The sequence below is a fragment of the Sebastes fasciatus genome, chromosome 1, assembly GCF_043250625.1.
Source record: "Sebastes fasciatus isolate fSebFas1 chromosome 1, fSebFas1.pri, whole genome shotgun sequence".
Classification (NCBI taxonomy): Eukaryota; Metazoa; Chordata; class Actinopteri; order Perciformes; family Sebastidae; genus Sebastes; species Sebastes fasciatus.
The window spans coordinates 8259837-8276154 of record NC_133795.1 but is presented as its reverse complement, the minus strand read 5'-3'; the positions used below and the strand labels follow the sequence as shown (position 1 = coordinate 8276154).

The 16318-nt window shown below is 41.1% G+C and overlaps 2 protein-coding genes and 2 non-coding genes across 4 annotated transcripts; 1 reads left to right on the top strand and 3 right to left on the bottom strand.

Annotated features, from left to right (window-relative positions):
• Positions 1 to 874: 874 nt before the first annotated feature.
• Positions 875 to 946, bottom strand: trnae-cuc (transfer RNA glutamic acid (anticodon CUC)). Its single transcript has one exon. It is a non-coding gene; the product is annotated as a tRNA-Glu (tRNA).
• A 1918-nt stretch (positions 947 to 2864) lies between these two features.
• mustn1b (musculoskeletal, embryonic nuclear protein 1b) lies at positions 2865 to 6984 on the top strand. Its single transcript, XM_074611997.1, has 3 exons — positions 2865 to 3094; positions 3215 to 3338; positions 6505 to 6984. The coding sequence occupies exons 1-3, from the start codon at positions 3086 to 3088 to the stop codon at positions 6618 to 6620; spliced, it is 249 nt and encodes an 82-aa protein (XP_074468098.1). The 5' UTR covers positions 2865 to 3085; the 3' UTR covers positions 6621 to 6984.
• Positions 4349 to 4420, bottom strand: trnae-cuc (transfer RNA glutamic acid (anticodon CUC)). The gene has a single exon. It is a non-coding gene; the product is annotated as a tRNA-Glu (tRNA).
• An 8316-nt stretch (positions 6985 to 15300) lies between the features above and the next one.
• LOC141755656 (inter-alpha-trypsin inhibitor heavy chain H3-like) lies at positions 15301 to 15810 on the bottom strand. Its single transcript, XM_074614749.1, has 2 exons — positions 15591 to 15810; positions 15301 to 15486 (listed from the first exon to the last, which is right to left on the bottom strand). Exons 1-2 carry the CDS (start codon positions 15789 to 15791, stop codon positions 15316 to 15318), a joined length of 372 nt encoding a protein of 123 aa, XP_074470850.1. The 5' UTR covers positions 15792 to 15810; the 3' UTR covers positions 15301 to 15315.
• Positions 15811 to 16318: the final 508 nt, after the last annotated feature.

The window sequence follows — 16318 nt, the reverse complement described above, 5'->3', positions numbered from 1 at the left end:
GAGGCGATGATCATCAGCCGTGTTTTGGTAGCGCGTTAATGTTACTATTTATAGCATTAATAGCTCGACGATCTGCGATAATAAAGCCAATAGGAAATAGCAATAATAATGATAAATGACCGTCATTATAACGGCAACGATAAAAGATCCACCTTAGAACCATCTATGCATGTGTGTTTGCTAAATATTAATGGCATGAGGTTTGGGTGACACGGGTTTCGAGGCGAGGATCATCAGACATATTCTGGTAGTGTGTTACTATTTTTAGCAACCGTAGCACGACCAACCGGCTATTTCCTCGGCCGCTAATAACACTAACGATGGCTGTGTTATATTCAAGTGATCGATCCAGTGAGGCTGACAGTGAACCAGCATGCACAATACCAGGATCCTGAAACCAAAGCAGCTAATTGGAAGTCAGACATAATTAATTTCATTATATTTACACCTGATTTTTTCTTACTGTGACAAGTCAGAATATCTTCCATGGAAAAGGCCAGTTAGAGTATGATAACAGCATCATTGCTGCTGAGGATTTCATACCAACGTCAGCGTTTCTTTGAGTAAGTACACCACGTCTGCAGGACAGATAATAATGCACTATTCTCACTTTTAACAGTCTCTTCTGCACTATATTCACTTTTTTAATAGTCCTATATCACAGCTGTTACCCTGACCTATATTCAGTTTCAACAGTTTTCTTCATCTCCTTGTATTTTTATATCTGGTATATTTTTTTGTACTTTGCACTACTAACTTTTTTTACTGCCTTTTTACTAACATGTTTTGCACTATGGAACTGTGATGCTGGAAACTTCAATTTCCCTCGGGATCGATAAAGTTACTATCTATCTATCTTGTAGTAAAAGTGTCGTTCCCTGACCGGGAATCGAACCCGGGCCGCGGCGGTGAGAGCGCCGAATCCTAACCACTAGACCACCAGGGAAGGTTAGGTGGCGCGTCTCCATTTCTTTACAGTAAAAAGTGAGTAAACATAACAGATATGGAAGAGCCTTCAGTCATGATTGTATGTTCAAAAATAGACCCAGCTGGTACTTATAGCTTCTTACATACGCCTCAGGGAAGACACACATTTAGCATCAGACGTCATCCTGCAGGAGCTCTTAAAAATACATCACATCCTGCTCATCAGCTTCACTTTACACACAGTTTCCATTTACTGTATTACTCTTAATGCACGCTGTGATCTCACCCCTTGTCTGACATAAGCATATCATTTGTTGGGTTCGTTGTTTTTCCTCCATCCCCATTAACACTAAGTATGACTACTTTAAAAGCCACTGTGTAGCTCCAAGTACAGGTTGTAGTAGGCATAGATGCTAATTACCTTAAGCTTTGCACTTGTAAGGGCCTAATAAGCACCTACACAAACGTGTATTATTATTATTATTATTATGAGACATGGGTAACAGCAACTTTGAGAAAGTTCAGTGGGAATAATGCCGGCTCTAGCCCTTTTGGTGCCCTAGGCTTTTTTATTTTTATTTTCATAAATAACTGTAAACAATTGGTCCCTGATATTGTTGGCTAAAAAAGTGTTTAGTCAGTTAGTTACAAAAAAAATAAATGTAGCTATTAATTAATTGATAAAATATAAAAAATGTACTGTTTTAATTTGCTTCTCTATTTATTTATCTTTGTATTAATTTCCTTATTTATTTATTATTCTGTTTAAGTTTTCCCTTTTATTTTTTATGTATTTATTTGTATTAATTTTTAAATTATTTTTTGTGGTTATTTTTTTTATTTATTCATTTATTTTTGCATTTATTTATTTTTGCATTTATTTTGTATTTATTTATTTTTAAATGTTAATGTTTACATATGTATTTAAGCATTTATTTAAATGCTTAAATACATTTATATAACTCATAAATGCGGCCAAGCAGATGAAAAAGCGTGGGAAAGAGAGTTACAGTGGTGAAAAGTGTATTTATTTATTTGTTCATTTGTTGCCTCAATGCAAAAAATGAGGAAGGGCACCCATGGGGCACTTTTTATTTATTTATTATTGTTATATATATTATTTATTTATTAAACCCAACAGGCAACAACAGCTGTCAGTGTGTCAGTGTGCTGACTTGACTATGACTTGCCTCCAAACTGCATGTGATTATCATAAAGCTGGCATGTCTGTTAAGGGGAGACTCGTGGGTACCCATAGAACCCATTTTCATTCACATATCTTGAGGTCAGAGGTCAAGGCACCCCTTTGAAAATGGCCATAACAGTTTTTCCTCGCCAAAATTTAGCGTAAATCTGGAGCGTTATTTAACTTCCTTCATGACAAGATAGTATGACATGGTTGGTACCAATGGATTCCTTACCAGTATCTTCACTCTAGCTTTAAAACTGAGCCCACTACAACTTCCAAAAGATCAATTGCGTTAATGCATTAAAGAAATTAGTGGCATTAAAACAAATTTGTGTTAATGTGTTGTTACTGCGTTAACTTTGACAGCCACAATTTATTCATTTCTTTTTGGCAGGCATTATTTTGGCAGGTCCTCCATACCCTGGGTTCAGATATAGCATTGACGGACCTCCTGTAACTCAAACAAGACAGTTTTCTTAGGTCACTTCTTGGTTCAGCCCGCATTTTGATGAATCACATGTTAACTGTCTGGAAATTCTTTTTACAACACCCAAAAAACACATTCCCTCCAGCTTAAATCAAGTTATACTAATGGTCAGGCAGAGGCCCAACCACTAGACACTCTTGATACCCCATTTAGTGCCAAGTCCCACAACAACATTTATAAAAGAGGGTATCTGCCAGGAGAGGCGGAGGAGGCAGCCACTTGTGTTGTGTCCCGAATTATCAGCTGTTGGCCTGTAAGCTTATCGTAAAAAGACGGGAGACCCATTCCAGCTTATCCCTCGCGTCACACCTAATAATACCCACTGACAACAGGCAGAGTGGGACAGAGGGTCTGACTGGGTCTGGACCAGGACTATATATAATGTCAGGCTTGCTGGGAGACAAAGACACACACTAGGAAAACAACCAGCGGATCTATCACACTGGAAAGAGGCGTCTTTGGAAGCAATAACTTCAATCACCATGTCACAGGTAAGTTAGGTCAAATATGCTGTTTTGATACAGAAATTGAACACAGTGCTTTCTTTACGTGTGACGGCAACACCGTTAACTTTCCTCATAATCTTCCCTTCTTTCTTTAATTCTCTCCAGCCAGCCGAGGTGAAGAAGAAGAAGCGTCCCCCGATGAAGGAGGAGGACCTGAAAGGAGCCCGCAGTAAACTGGGACTGAAGGGCGAGGTCAAGAGTAAGACCTATGAGGTCATGGTGGAGTGTGGTGAGTAAAAGCTTTTCGTTAATGTTTTCTCTCCTGACACTGAAACACAAGACAAGATGTTAACGACGCTCACATCCGTAAAGACATTTCGGCTCTTTATCCTTACAAAACTATTCTGTCTTCGTTTTATTCCTGCTTGGCATGTAGACCTCAAATATCATGCTTATTGACAATGAATATAACTTAATTATAGACTAACAACTTAACAACAGCCTCTTCCATGGAGAACAAAAAACGACTTATTCATCAATAAGCTAAATAAATAAATACATAGATTAATGCTGAAATAAACACAGAAATTATAGATATTTAAATTGATAAATAGAATGCTGAATAAATAAATCAAAGACGAAATGAATACATAAATGCATAATGAAATTGATAAATAAATGTTGGAAATGTAGAAATACATTAATTAATAAAAGTAGCTTTGTAGAAGTGTAGAAATAAATTCAAGATATTTATTTCCCAAACTGTATTTATTTATTCATGTAATTATGCATTTAATAATGCATTTCTGTTTTAATTTCAACACTGATTTTTAAATGTATTATCTATTTTTATAATTTAATAATTGAAAATTATGTATTGATTTTTTTCTGTATGCCACACACAATATGCTGAGATAAAGCTGGCTGGTTTAGTTTCCTGTAGGCCTTTTTCACAGCAGACATTTCGACTTGTCATTGTAGAAAAGCACAGGTGTTGCTAATAACACTAACGATGGCTCTGTTATATTCAAGTGATCGATCCAGTGAGGCTGACAGTGAACCAGCATGCACAATACCAGGATCCTGAAACCAAAGCAGCTCATTGGAAGTCAGTCATCATTAATTTCATTATATTTACACCTGAGCTTTTCTTACTGTGACAAGTCAGAATATCTTCCATGGAAAAGGCCAGTTTGAGTATGATAACAGTATTATTGCTGCTGAGGATTTCATACCAACGTCAGCATTTCTTTGGGTAAGTACACCACGTACTGTATCTATCTTGTAATAAAAGTGTCGTTCCCTGACCGGGAATCGAACCCGGGCCGCGGCGGTGAGAGCGCCGAATCCTAACCACTAGACCACCAGGGACGGCTACCATTGCGAAATGGCAATTGATTTTCAAAGTTGGACACAACAGTCTCATCTTGTCCGTGTTTTGACATGTTAAACTTGAGGAAAGTAAGATTAGACGTACTAGTAATAAGTAATAAAAGACAGTTGGAGCTTGTCAAAGTCAGCTAACGTTAGTTATCACATTTTAACGTTTCTAATGAAAGCTAACGTTACCAAGCCTAGACCATGGATGTATACAGAGAACGGCCTAGACCAGGGGTCAGCAACATGTGGCTCTTTAGCCCCCCTCCAGTGGCTCCCTGGCTAACTGTTTTTTTGTTTACATTTTCATTCATTCAATCTGAGATTTTGAGAATAAAGTCATAATATTACGAGAATAAAGTCGTAATATTACGAGAATGAAGTCATAATATTACGAGAATTAAGTCATAGGTTTACGACGAAAAAGTCGTAGTATGAGAATAAAGTCATAATATTATAAAGTAGTAATTTTTTTTTGTCATTTAATTTTTTTCTTGTTAAGTTATGACTTATTACGTTATTCTCGTAATATTACGACTTCGTCTCGTAAAGTTATGACTTTATTCTCATAACATTACGACTTTTTTTCTTTTAAACTTCTGACTTTATTCTCATAATATTACGACTTTTTTCTCGTAAACTTCTGACTTTATTCTCGTAATATTACAACTTTTTTCCTCGTAAAGTTATGACTTTATTCTCTTAATATTAAATTTTTTTCTCGTAAAGTTATGACTTTATTCTCGTAATATTACGAAAAAATCATGTGCCTCTGTGTCCTCCGGTGCTCTTAACGGCGTCTGAAAGATTTCACAGACCGGAGGAAAACAAGCAGTAAGAGCTGATCTGAGGTCTGCTGTCCAACTGCTGTCTATGAGAGCCGGCTGTCAATCATTCGCAAACTGGCTGTAGTGGTTGGTGGTCAGGAAGTCCACTGAGTTCACAGGAGAACACAGGGTAACCTCTAAAAGCAGAGGGCTGGCCACCTCCTCATAGAAACCCTCCGGTGTTCCTAACTGCATCTCCAAGATTTCCCAGAGCGGAGGAAAACAACCAATCAGAGTCGAGCTGGAGCCTTCCGTCTCTGAGCAGCTGTCAATCACTCGTGGACTCCGATCAAACGGTCAAACTAGGCTGCGCTGATCAAATATAAATCAATATTCTGTTACGTTAATGCCTATTTCTCTCCTCAAATGTTTTCAGAATCATCTTGTAGTGCACGGTTTAGCTTTAAAGTGATAAAGTTTGTGATGCTGCCGCCATTGTGAAATCTGGTGAAGGAACGCCAAGTTCTGGTCACATGACCGGTGCACACCCAATAGGAACGCTCTCTCAATGAAATGACCTGTGATTGGTCAAAGTCTCCTGTCATGGCCTAGATTTTTTAAAGCCTGAAAACGGAGCCATGATGAGGTGGAGAACTGTAGTTTTCTCTCAGAACACTTGAATTACAATATGCTGAAAGGTTATTGTGGATTTTTTGCCCAATGATGCCAAAAATATACTGCCTACTGCCACTTTAACTCATTGCTCAAATGCAGAGTAATCTGCAGCTGCCTTTAAAAATGTGCTAACACCATCTGCAAACGACCCTGCTCCACTTACATAACCCTGATCCTCTATAGATTTGTTTTTATGCCCTTTCAACTTTGCCCCCATACAAATATTGTCTCACCTTAACTCCATATTTGTGTGTGCGGTCAGAATCAACATAAACAGCCAACATTCATTGTCTGCAGCTCACTAAGTTAAAACTGCTTTTTGAACTACCGGAGATGTTTTTCTGGTATACTTTGTCCAAATCTCAGAGGAAATTAACAACATTATAAAATATATTGCACTCAGTTGAGTGATTAAAAGAATTCATGTGAGCCAGAATTGAGAGGCAGTGTTTACTGTAAAGACATGAAAGCCAGTGGGCGAGAGTGCTGCATCATAAAACATAAGACCAGCGGGGAAGATCAAACAGTAATAGACATTTTTGTTGTCACATACTTTCCCTTGATGATACCCAAGTGGAATTCTGATTACACGTTGAGGATGCCGTTACATGTCTTTGTGTCCCTCTCTGTGTTTAGAGCGAATGGGTAAAGTGGCTCCATCTGTGTTCAGCGGTGTGAGGTCAGGGACAGAGACGGCCCTGGGCAATCCTGCTGCCGCCAAAGCTCCTGGACCCAGCGTGTTCAGCAAGTAGACGCACTGAAACAAACGCACTGATGAAACACACTGTTGTCTTTATGATTCTGAGTCAATGGTGATGCTACAAATGTGGACTGCAAACATTTTTTTTTTTTTTTGAATGAAGTGGGATTTAAGAGAGATAAAAGGGCTAGTTTTATGCCAGTAGAGTGTGATGACATTACTGCTATGTAAGCAGTTATTGTACTTTGTAATTTGCACAGTCCATCTGACTTGGAGATTGGCAGGTTGTGATTACTGTGGCTGTAAATGAGTTGTGACATTTATTTATCAGTGTTGACAAAAGATTGTTAAAACATTTGCTTACTTGTTCTTTTTGTAATGCACAATTTTACTTAAATAAATGATTTCCCCCTGTATTAATAGTTTTTTTTTTTATCTGTAGTAAACTACAAAAAGAGGGTAATTTCTATGGAAATGGTAAAAATCATCAAGTAAAGTTGATCTGTATTTCAACAGCACAACCATAATGACCGACATGAAGTGCTATGTTATGTTTGCAAGCACGATAAGGCATAAAAGCACATACGAGGGCTGTCAATATATTTTTTTATCTGTTCAAAATGTACCTTTTAAAGGAGATTTATCAAGTATTTAATACTCTTATCAACATGGGAGTGGGGAAATATGTTTGTTTTATGCAAATGTATGTATATGTCTATTATTGCAAAATCAATTAACAACACAAAACAATGACAAATATTGTCCAGAAACCCTCACAGGTACTGCATTTAGCATAAAAAATATGCTCAAAACTGCAGCCCAACAGGCAACAACAGCTGTCAGTGTGTCAGTGTGCTGACTTGACTATGACTTGACCCAAACTGCATGTGATTATCATAAAGTGGGCATGTCTGTAAAGGGGAGACTCGTGGGTACCCATAGAACCCATTTTCATTCACATATCTTGAGGTCAGAGGTCAAGGGATCCTTTTGAAAATGGCCATGGCAGTTTTTCCTCGCCAAAATTTAGCCTAAGTTTGTAGCGTTATTTAGCCTCCTTCATGACAAGCTAGTATGACATGGTTGGTACCAATGGATTCCTTAGGTTTTTTAATTCCTTATGAAACCAGTATCAGCTTTAAAACTCGCAAGTTGCATTAATGCGTTAAAGAAATTAGTGGCGTTAAAACAAATCTGAGTTAACTTGTTACTTATCGCATTAACTTTGACAGCCCTAATTTAAATCAATAAACAAAACAAGCAAACTGGTTAACAATAAAGCCCCAAATAACTTGATTTTCTCTGTTATGAGATGAGCACTAACTATAGTACCTGAATCTATCACTAACATTGTGTCATGACATCCATACTGCAGACTGTGAAGGTACATTATCAGATGAGTGGGTCATCTCTGTCCAGCACACCCACACATGTCAAACACAGATGAGCTCACATGATGAAGATGACTCACCAAATGGAGAGCAGAGTAAAGCTTGCCCCAAAATAATACTGTTTGTTCACAAGGTTCAGAGTTGTAGAAATACAAATATGCAGCAAAAGGTTCTCTGTTAAATCTACATTTGTGGAGATAATTAGTGTGGTCACCATGACACAGATTTCTTTTCAAAGACACTCTGTATTCACGTTTATTTGTCCCAGTATCACATCACAACGGTCAGATTCATCTACATGTACTATGCCTGCTGGCCAAATCTAGCTCTAATCAGGTTGTTTTTTTGGTGGATAATTTAGCTTAAAAAAATATACAAGGGTCTGTCTGATTTTCTTACAGTACTTTACTGTTTGCTCCCTGGCAAGTGGGAAATTACATAAACCCTCGCATCAAGTAAAGCAGTCTCCATCTACACTCCTGCTCGGTGACTTCAATATTCATGTGGACTCCACCAGCTGCTCGTTTGCCACTGAATTCTTGTCACTGTTGGACTGTTTCAACATCACACAGCACGTTAAAGGTCCCACTCACACTAAAGGCCACACACTGGATCTGGTGTGCTCCACTGGCACAACTCCCTCCCATCTGCAGTGCCTGGACCTTGCCGTTTCAGACCATCTCGCTGTTCTTTGCACTGTTCCTGTCACCCTGCCCAGGCAGTGCACAAAACCTACCATCTCATACAGGAACATCAACACAGTGAGTACACCAGCTCTGAACGACCTGATAGCGACCCATCTGGCCTCAGATCCCCACGACAACTCTGCTGATGGGCTGGTTGCCCACTACAACGCCACTTTATCTGGCAGCCTTGACTCATTTGCCCCCCTCAAAACCCGGACTGTGTCCTACACCTGTCCCGCCCGGTGGTTCACCACTGAACTCCGCACCCAGAAGACCACCGGCCGTCAACTGGAGAGGCTCCACAAAAGATCTGGCCTCACTCTCCACCTTGAGGCCTATAAAGAGCATGTGAGGGCCCACAAAGTAGCTCTCTCCCAGGCCAAAACACACTACTACTCCACCCTCATTGCCAACCAACAAAACCAACCCAGAATGCTGTTCACCACCATCAACCGGCTCCGTCGCCCCCTCGATCCCCCCCTCCCCTCAGGCGCCCCCGACCTGTGCACTAAGTTCCTAAAGTTGAGTCCATCCATCAACAGCTCTTGGCGCCTGTCCCCCTCCGATACACACCTCAGCCACTGGGCGTGGCTCCCTTGGATGTTCGCCTGCCTCAGTGCTCCCTCTCCTTCTTCTCCCCTGTATGTGCTCCTCAGGTCGCCAAGTTGGTCACTAAGGCCAAAGCCTCCACCTGTTCTCTGGACCCCATGCCCACAGCCTTGGTCAAGGCTTGCTTACCTGCCCTGTGCCCCATCATGGTGAACATCATCAACTCCTCCTTGGCATCTGGTTTGGTAAGTAAGTAAGTAAGTAAGTAAGTAAGTAAGTAAGACTTTATTTATATAGCACATTTCATACAGGAGTTGCAGTTCAAAGTGCTTTACTTAAAATAAATTAAAAACAAGCAGCAAGAGCAGTGCATGGAGTCAACAAAATCATGATAAAAATAATAAAACATTTTAGAACAGTAGAAATAGTAAAATATAAATAGTGCAGGATAAAATTCGTAGTGCAAGTTACAGAGAAAATGCGCTGGTAAAAAGATAGGTTTTAAGATGTCTTTTGAAAATGTCTAGCGTGTTTGCTTCCCTAATATTTATGGGTAGTGCGTTCCATAATTTTGGGGCATAGTTGACAAAGGCCGCATCACCAATCTTCTTTCGACTGCTTCTGGTGACCTCTAATAGACCTGCATCTGATGATCGCAGTGTTCTCGCTGGTGTGTAGTTTGTAAGGGAGTTAGCAATGTAGCTAGGTCCTTGTCCATTTAGTGCTTTGTATGTGAGGAGGAGGACCTTGAAGTCAATTCTGAAAGTAACAGGCAGCCAGTGTAAAGTAGCTAGGACAGGACTGATGTGTTCTCTCCTTTTAGTTTTTGTTAATAATCTAGCTGCAGAGTTTTGGATGAGCTGGAGTCTTCCAGTGGTTTTCTTGGGAAGACCAGCGAAGAGTGCATTACAGTAGTCCAACCGGCTGGATATGAAAGCATGAATTAGCTTCTCAGCATCATTTTGTTTTATGAATGATCGTACCTTCGCTATGTTCCTGAGGTGAAAGAAAGCTGTTTTGGTCACTTTGTTAATGTGGGAGTTGAAATTCAAATCTGCGTCCAGGATGACACCGAGACTTGTCACCTCAGGTTTAAGCCAGGCGGTTAAACCTCCGAGATTCGTGGTTAGCATCTCTCTTTTAGATTTGGGGCCGATAAGTAGAACTTCTGTTTTGTCCTCATTTAATTTGAGAAAGTTATTGTTCATCCATTTGTTTATTGCCAACAAGCAGTTTGTAATGGAATTTATGGCTGTCGCATCATTAGGTTCAGCTGATATATACAATTGTGTGTCATCCGCGTAGCTATGGAAATCAATATTATGTTCTCTGATGATGTCACCAAGTGGTAACATATAAAGAGAAAAGAGTGATGGACCTAAGCAGCTTCCTTGTGCAACCCCGTAGCAGTTTTCATGTTTCTTAGACATATGGTCTCCTAGGCTAACATAAAACTTCCTTCCTCTGATATATGTTTTGATCCAGTTCAGTACACTATCAGTGAGCCCAATAAGCTTTTCAAGTCTATTGATTAGGATGTCGTGATCAATGGTATCAAATGCCGCACTAAGATCTAACAGGATAAGGATAGATACTTTATTTGCATCAGAGTTAAGTCTGAGGTCGCTAATTATTTTGGTGAGAGCAGTTTCAGTACTGTGATATTTTCTGAAACCTGACTGAGAGATTTCCAAGATGTTATTTTCTTCAAGAAAGGAATTTAATTGGACTAATACTATCTTTTCCAATACTTTACTAATAAAAGGTAGATTTGATATCGGTCTGTAGTTTGCTAGTATACTGGTATCCAATTTGGGTTTCTTTAATAAGGGCTTTACAACAGCTGTTTTAAAAGCATCTGGAAAAACGCCAGTTTTAAGGGATGTGTTTATAATATGTAGGACCGGACCTGAGACACTATCAAACACTCGCTTAAAGAATGTTGTGGGTATAGGATCGATATCTGATGTTGTAGAGTTACATTCACTGACAGTTTTAGAAAGTTCACCTAGTGTGATACATGTAAAAGTGCTCATGGTTACATTGCGGGATCTACTGATGTCAGTTTCACCTCCACTAGTAGTGATACTAGCTCTGATTGAAGTTATTTTGTTCATGAAGAATAGGGCAAGCTCTTCACACTTAGCTGCTGAGGATAGTGGGGGGACAGGAACAGTGTTTAGCAGCTGGTCAATGGTGGAATAAAGAACTCTGGAATTTCCGGCGTTTTCTGTAATAATGCTGGAAAAATAATCTTTCCTTGCTAGACGGATGGTTTTGTTATAGGTAGATAGTGCATCTTTATAGATGTCGTGGTGGATAGTGATCTTTGTTTTCCTCCATTTTCTCTCTGCTGCGCGGCATTTTCTTTTCTTTTCACTAACATTTTTATTTCTCAGCCATGGGGAGGTCCTGCTTGTAAACTTCTTTTTGGTTTTCAGTGGAGCTACAGAGTTTAACACAGATGATAGTGCATCATTGAGGTTCTCTACCATTTCATTCAGAGAGCATTCATGACTAGTTGGCTCATATAGAGCAATCTGCTCTGCAAATTTTGCTGTAGCGTCATCATCTAGATGTCTTCTTTGGACTAAGAATTCTGTTGTGGTTTCTGTTAAGGTGATTTCCACATCAAAAAGTATACAGTGATGGTCAGAGAGGGGTAGATCAGTTATTGAGATATTATTGATGTTTAGTCCAGTTGTTATTACTAGGTCTAGTGTGTTTCCGTGCCGGTGTGTTGGATCTGTAATGTGTTGAGTCAGATCGAAACTGTCGAGGAGATTTAGAAGCTCAATAGTTCTTGGGTCTGCTTTTTTATTTACGTGGATATTTAGGTCTCCGTTTAGAACTACTTTGTCATATCCAGTGACACATAGTGATAATAGTTCAGAGAATTCTTGTATGAATATTGGCGAGTGCTTAGGTGGCCGGTATATAATAACAAGCAGTATTGATTCAGTTTTGAGCTCTATAGCAAGATATTCAAATGATGTAAATTCACCTAGCTCAGTGATTTTGAACAACAGTTTAGATGAGAAAATAGCTGCGACTCCTCCACCTCTTTTTGATTTCCTAGAAACTTGGTGGAAGCTGTAATCAGGCGGACACGCTTCTATCAGTGTTGCTGTTGCCGTGTCGTCGTTTAGCCAAGTTTCTGTTAGACAGATGCAATCTAAGTTGTTTTCTTTGACCAGATCATTAACTAGAAAGGTTTTGTTATTTAGAGATCTGACATTAAGAAGGGCCAGTTTCATCTGTGGGGTATTAATAGATAAAACAGGAGGAGATATATTTGTGACATGGATAGTTTTCAGACTTCTAGGACGAGTTTCAGGTTTATAACCACGCATTTTACCATGCCATTTGCTGTTTATGATGACCGGTATGTTTAATGAAATAGCATGGTGGCTGTCCTAACGTTGCTTTTCTTCAGGCTGAAAGTCCATAACACTGAGTTCAAGGTGGCTTGCTATCAGAGGGGAATTCGTTGAGGAGGTGAGGGACTGTGCAGGGCTCGTGTCCTTGCAGGAGGTTGTTTGAGTGTTCTGTTCTGTTCCATGGGAGGAGGTTTGGGATGCGTAAGTCAACTTAGACACAGCAGGGGTAGGGAGTCATGCTTGATTCTGGCTGTTTGAGGTGGTCGAGAGCGCGTGACTTATGTTTGCTGTTAGTAGCCTAGACCCTCTATGGTTTGGGTGGAGTCCATCAGCTTGAAAACGGTCTGCACAGTTCCAAAAGATGTTGAAGTTGTCAATAAATCTCCGTTTGTGTGTAAAACAGACAGATGCCAGCCATGTGTTGAAAGACAGGAGTCGACTGAAGGCTTCTTTTCCTCTGCGAAAACATGCAATCGGTCCACTGATGGATACATCTTGATAGCTGTTTAGTGTGTTCAGTAGCTGGGTGAAATGTTTTTTAAGTATCTCAGTGCCAGTTTTTTTGTGCAGGATGTCAAACGAGCCAGTGTGGATGATAATCTTGGTATTGTTTGGTTTATTGTTGAGGATTGTTTTTATCTCTGACGACAGTTCCTCAACAGATGTGTTGCTAAGGCAGAGGTTTTCTGTCTTTGGCAGTTTAACATGTTCTGTCATGGCATCTCCAATCAAGACAGTGGCCATCCGTGGGTTGTTTGGGTTAGCACTGATAGCACCCTGTGCTGGACCATGGTTAGCCCCTGTGCCTTGGGGAGAAAGCCGGCTTCAAGGGTGGCTCATTTGCCTGTAGCTTAGCCTCCGGGCTATTAGATAGCATGGAGTCAATAAAGTCTTCGGTCTCTCTGATCTCTATGAGGGTTTTGACTCTTAGCTCCAGTTCGGCTATCATCCGAGTGAGTTTTTCGCAGTCTGTACAAGCCATAGTCGCTGTGGCTCAGGTGGTGCGTTCAGGGTCACACGGAAGAGAACCTCGTCTACCTTAGACTTGAGAGGAGGAGGAGGAGTGACACCACAGGGATAGCGGATATGTATATATATTGGTACCCGATAGCCTCAAGATGGCCTCAGTCACTCCCATCCTCAAAAAGCCAGGTCTGGACCGGGATGACTGCAACAACTACTGACCGATCTCCAACCTTCCTTTCCTGAGCAAAATTCTGGAAAGAGCAGTGGCCGCCCAACTCCATCAACATATGGCCAACCATGAGCTCTATGAAACCTTTCAATCTGGCTTCAGACCACACCACAGCACAGAGACCACCCTCATCAAAATCACGAATGACCTCCTCATCGCTGCAGATTCTGGTCACATCAGCATCCTCATCCTCCTGGACCTCTCAGCCGCCTTCGACACAGTCTCTCACACCATCCTCCTCACCCGCCTATCTGACTACCTTGGCCTCACCGGTTCAGCAAACTCCTGGTTTCAGTCCTACCTCACAAACAGAAAACAATTTGTCACCATCAGAGACTCCAGTTCCACCCTGGCCCCAGTCAACCATGGTGTACCTCAAGGCTCTGTGCTGGGACCCCTCCTCTTCACCATCTACATGCTCCCCCTTGGTCAGATCATCCGCCACCACGGTCTCAGCTTTCACTCATATGCTGACGACACACAACTATATCTTAGCACCAAACCATCCACCCAGCTACCCCCACATTCACTTGTAAACTGCCTGCATGCAATACAAATCTGGATGACATCTAATTTGCTAAAACTCAACAGCAACAAAACCGAGCTCATGGTTGTGGCTCCGAAGGCCCTGCTCCGGAAGGTTGGAGATATACATCTGGACGTTGATGGCTGTTCTTTCTCCCCATCCTCGGAAGTCCGCAACCTGGGTGTTATCCTGGACCCAACACTCTCATTCCAGTCTCACATCAGGTTCATCACCAAATCCGCTTTCTTCCACCTAAAAAACATCTCCCGTCTCCGGCAATCACTCTCTGACTCTGATGCAGAAACCCTCATCCACGCTTTCGTCACCTCCCGTTTGGACTACTGCAATGGAGTTCTGTCCGGGGTTCCCAGCAAAGCCCTGGACAGGCTCCAGTATGTGCAAAACTCAGCTGCCAGGGTTCTCACCCGCACCAATCCCTGGCAGCACATCACCTCCACCCTCATCCACCTCCACTGGCTCCCGGTCAAGTCCCGCATCACCTACAAAATCCTCCTCCTCACCTACAAATCCCTCAACGCCCTGGCTCCTCAGTACTTATCTGACCTCCTCCACCCTTACACACAGCCCCGGAACCTCAGATCCTCGGGCACGGGTCAGCTCTTAGAGTACTTGAGTAGATGCACTTCGTTACATTCCACCACTGGCTATACTGTAGGTGAATACACGTATCACAATGTCTGCTGCTGTTGCTGATAGATACATTTGCTTCATTCACCCCTCACTTTCTCCCTTTTTGCTGGATTCTTTCACTCAACCTTCACTGCTTCACTTGAGGTGGGTGTTTATGTCATTTCCCACTTTCCCACAGCAAGCAAACAGTAGATTTTTTAAAGCCTGTAAACAGAGACATGATGAGGTGCAGAAGTCTAGCTTTCTCTCAGAGAACTTGAATTACAATATGCTGGAAGGTTATTATGGTTATTATAAAAACATTCTGCCTACTGAAGTTTTAACAATCATGACGCCATTGGGAAATAAAGATTTCCAAGCTAAAGCAATTCAGGTCCCAGTTTGAGTTACTGAAACAGACCTCTTCTCCAGTAGCTGTTGGATGGTGAGGTAAGCCCACAGACGCTCTGTGAAATCCCCAAAGATGTATTGCTCATTTGGGTACATCACATCCCAATCCAGAGCACTGGCCAGGCCCTCCACCTTGTAGGCCTCCTCAAACTACAGGAAAGAGAAAAGGAGAAAAAAAGATCTCTTGTAATAAACACACGTTTTTTCTCCACCTCAGCATTGTCTCCAAATTTCTGCCATTTCCCTCTCCTCACCCCTTGGCCGAGCACTTCCACCATGAAGTTGTCCAGGTCGTTGTCCATCAGCCGACCGGCCACCACGATCTCTGAGCCGTTAAACAACTGGCTGTAGTGGTTGGTGGTCAGGGAGTCCACTGAGTTCACAGGATAACGCAGGTCAACCTCTAAAAGCAGAGGGCTGGCCACCTCCTCATAGAAACCCTGGTATAAATGCATACTCACATTGTATTACATGTATTTGTACAAAATGTGCTATATAAATAGATTTTTATTGTAATTTTATCAAAAGATATTGTTTACATAATTGTGGAAGAATGTGACATAGCTGGTATTATTTACATTTAAAGAGGAACTATAATGCTTATTTTCAGGTGCATACTTGTATTTTGGGGTTTCTAGGAGAACATGTTTATGCTTTATTATGGAATTTTTGCCCAATGATGCCAAAAATATTCTGCCTACTGCTAGAAGTAAGTAGGTAAGTAAGGGAGTCTGAGTACCTCTTCAACCTCTGCCTATATCTTGCAGTAACTGACAGAGCTATTTAAACATGTACACAACATATACAGTAAATACTACTGTTTGTATTAGGAATTATTGCTTATCACTAATATATAATAATGCTAACGCTCCAGGTGTTGTGATAGGAGTAAGTTCGGTGTCAGTCCTACCAACGTTTACACCCTCTTCAACCTGAGCACAGACCTTTTCTTTGAGCTTTAGAAGCACCAAGGCCTCCTGCA

Excerpts from the sequence above, each read along its gene's own strand:
- mustn1b (XM_074611997.1), top strand. Across the intron at positions 3,339-6,504 it reads TGAGGTCATGGTGGAGTGTG|AGCGAATGGGTAAAGTGGCT; the intron begins GTGAGTAAAAGC and ends CTCTGTGTTTAG.
- LOC141755656 (XM_074614749.1), bottom strand. The coding sequence starts at position 15,791 with ATGCATTTATACCAGGGTTTCTATGAGGAGGTGGCCAGCCCTCTGCTT. Across the intron at positions 15,487-15,590 it reads TGGAAGTGCTCGGCCAAGGG|TTTGAGGAGGCCTACAAGGT; the intron begins GTGAGGAGAGGG and ends TCTTTCCTGTAG.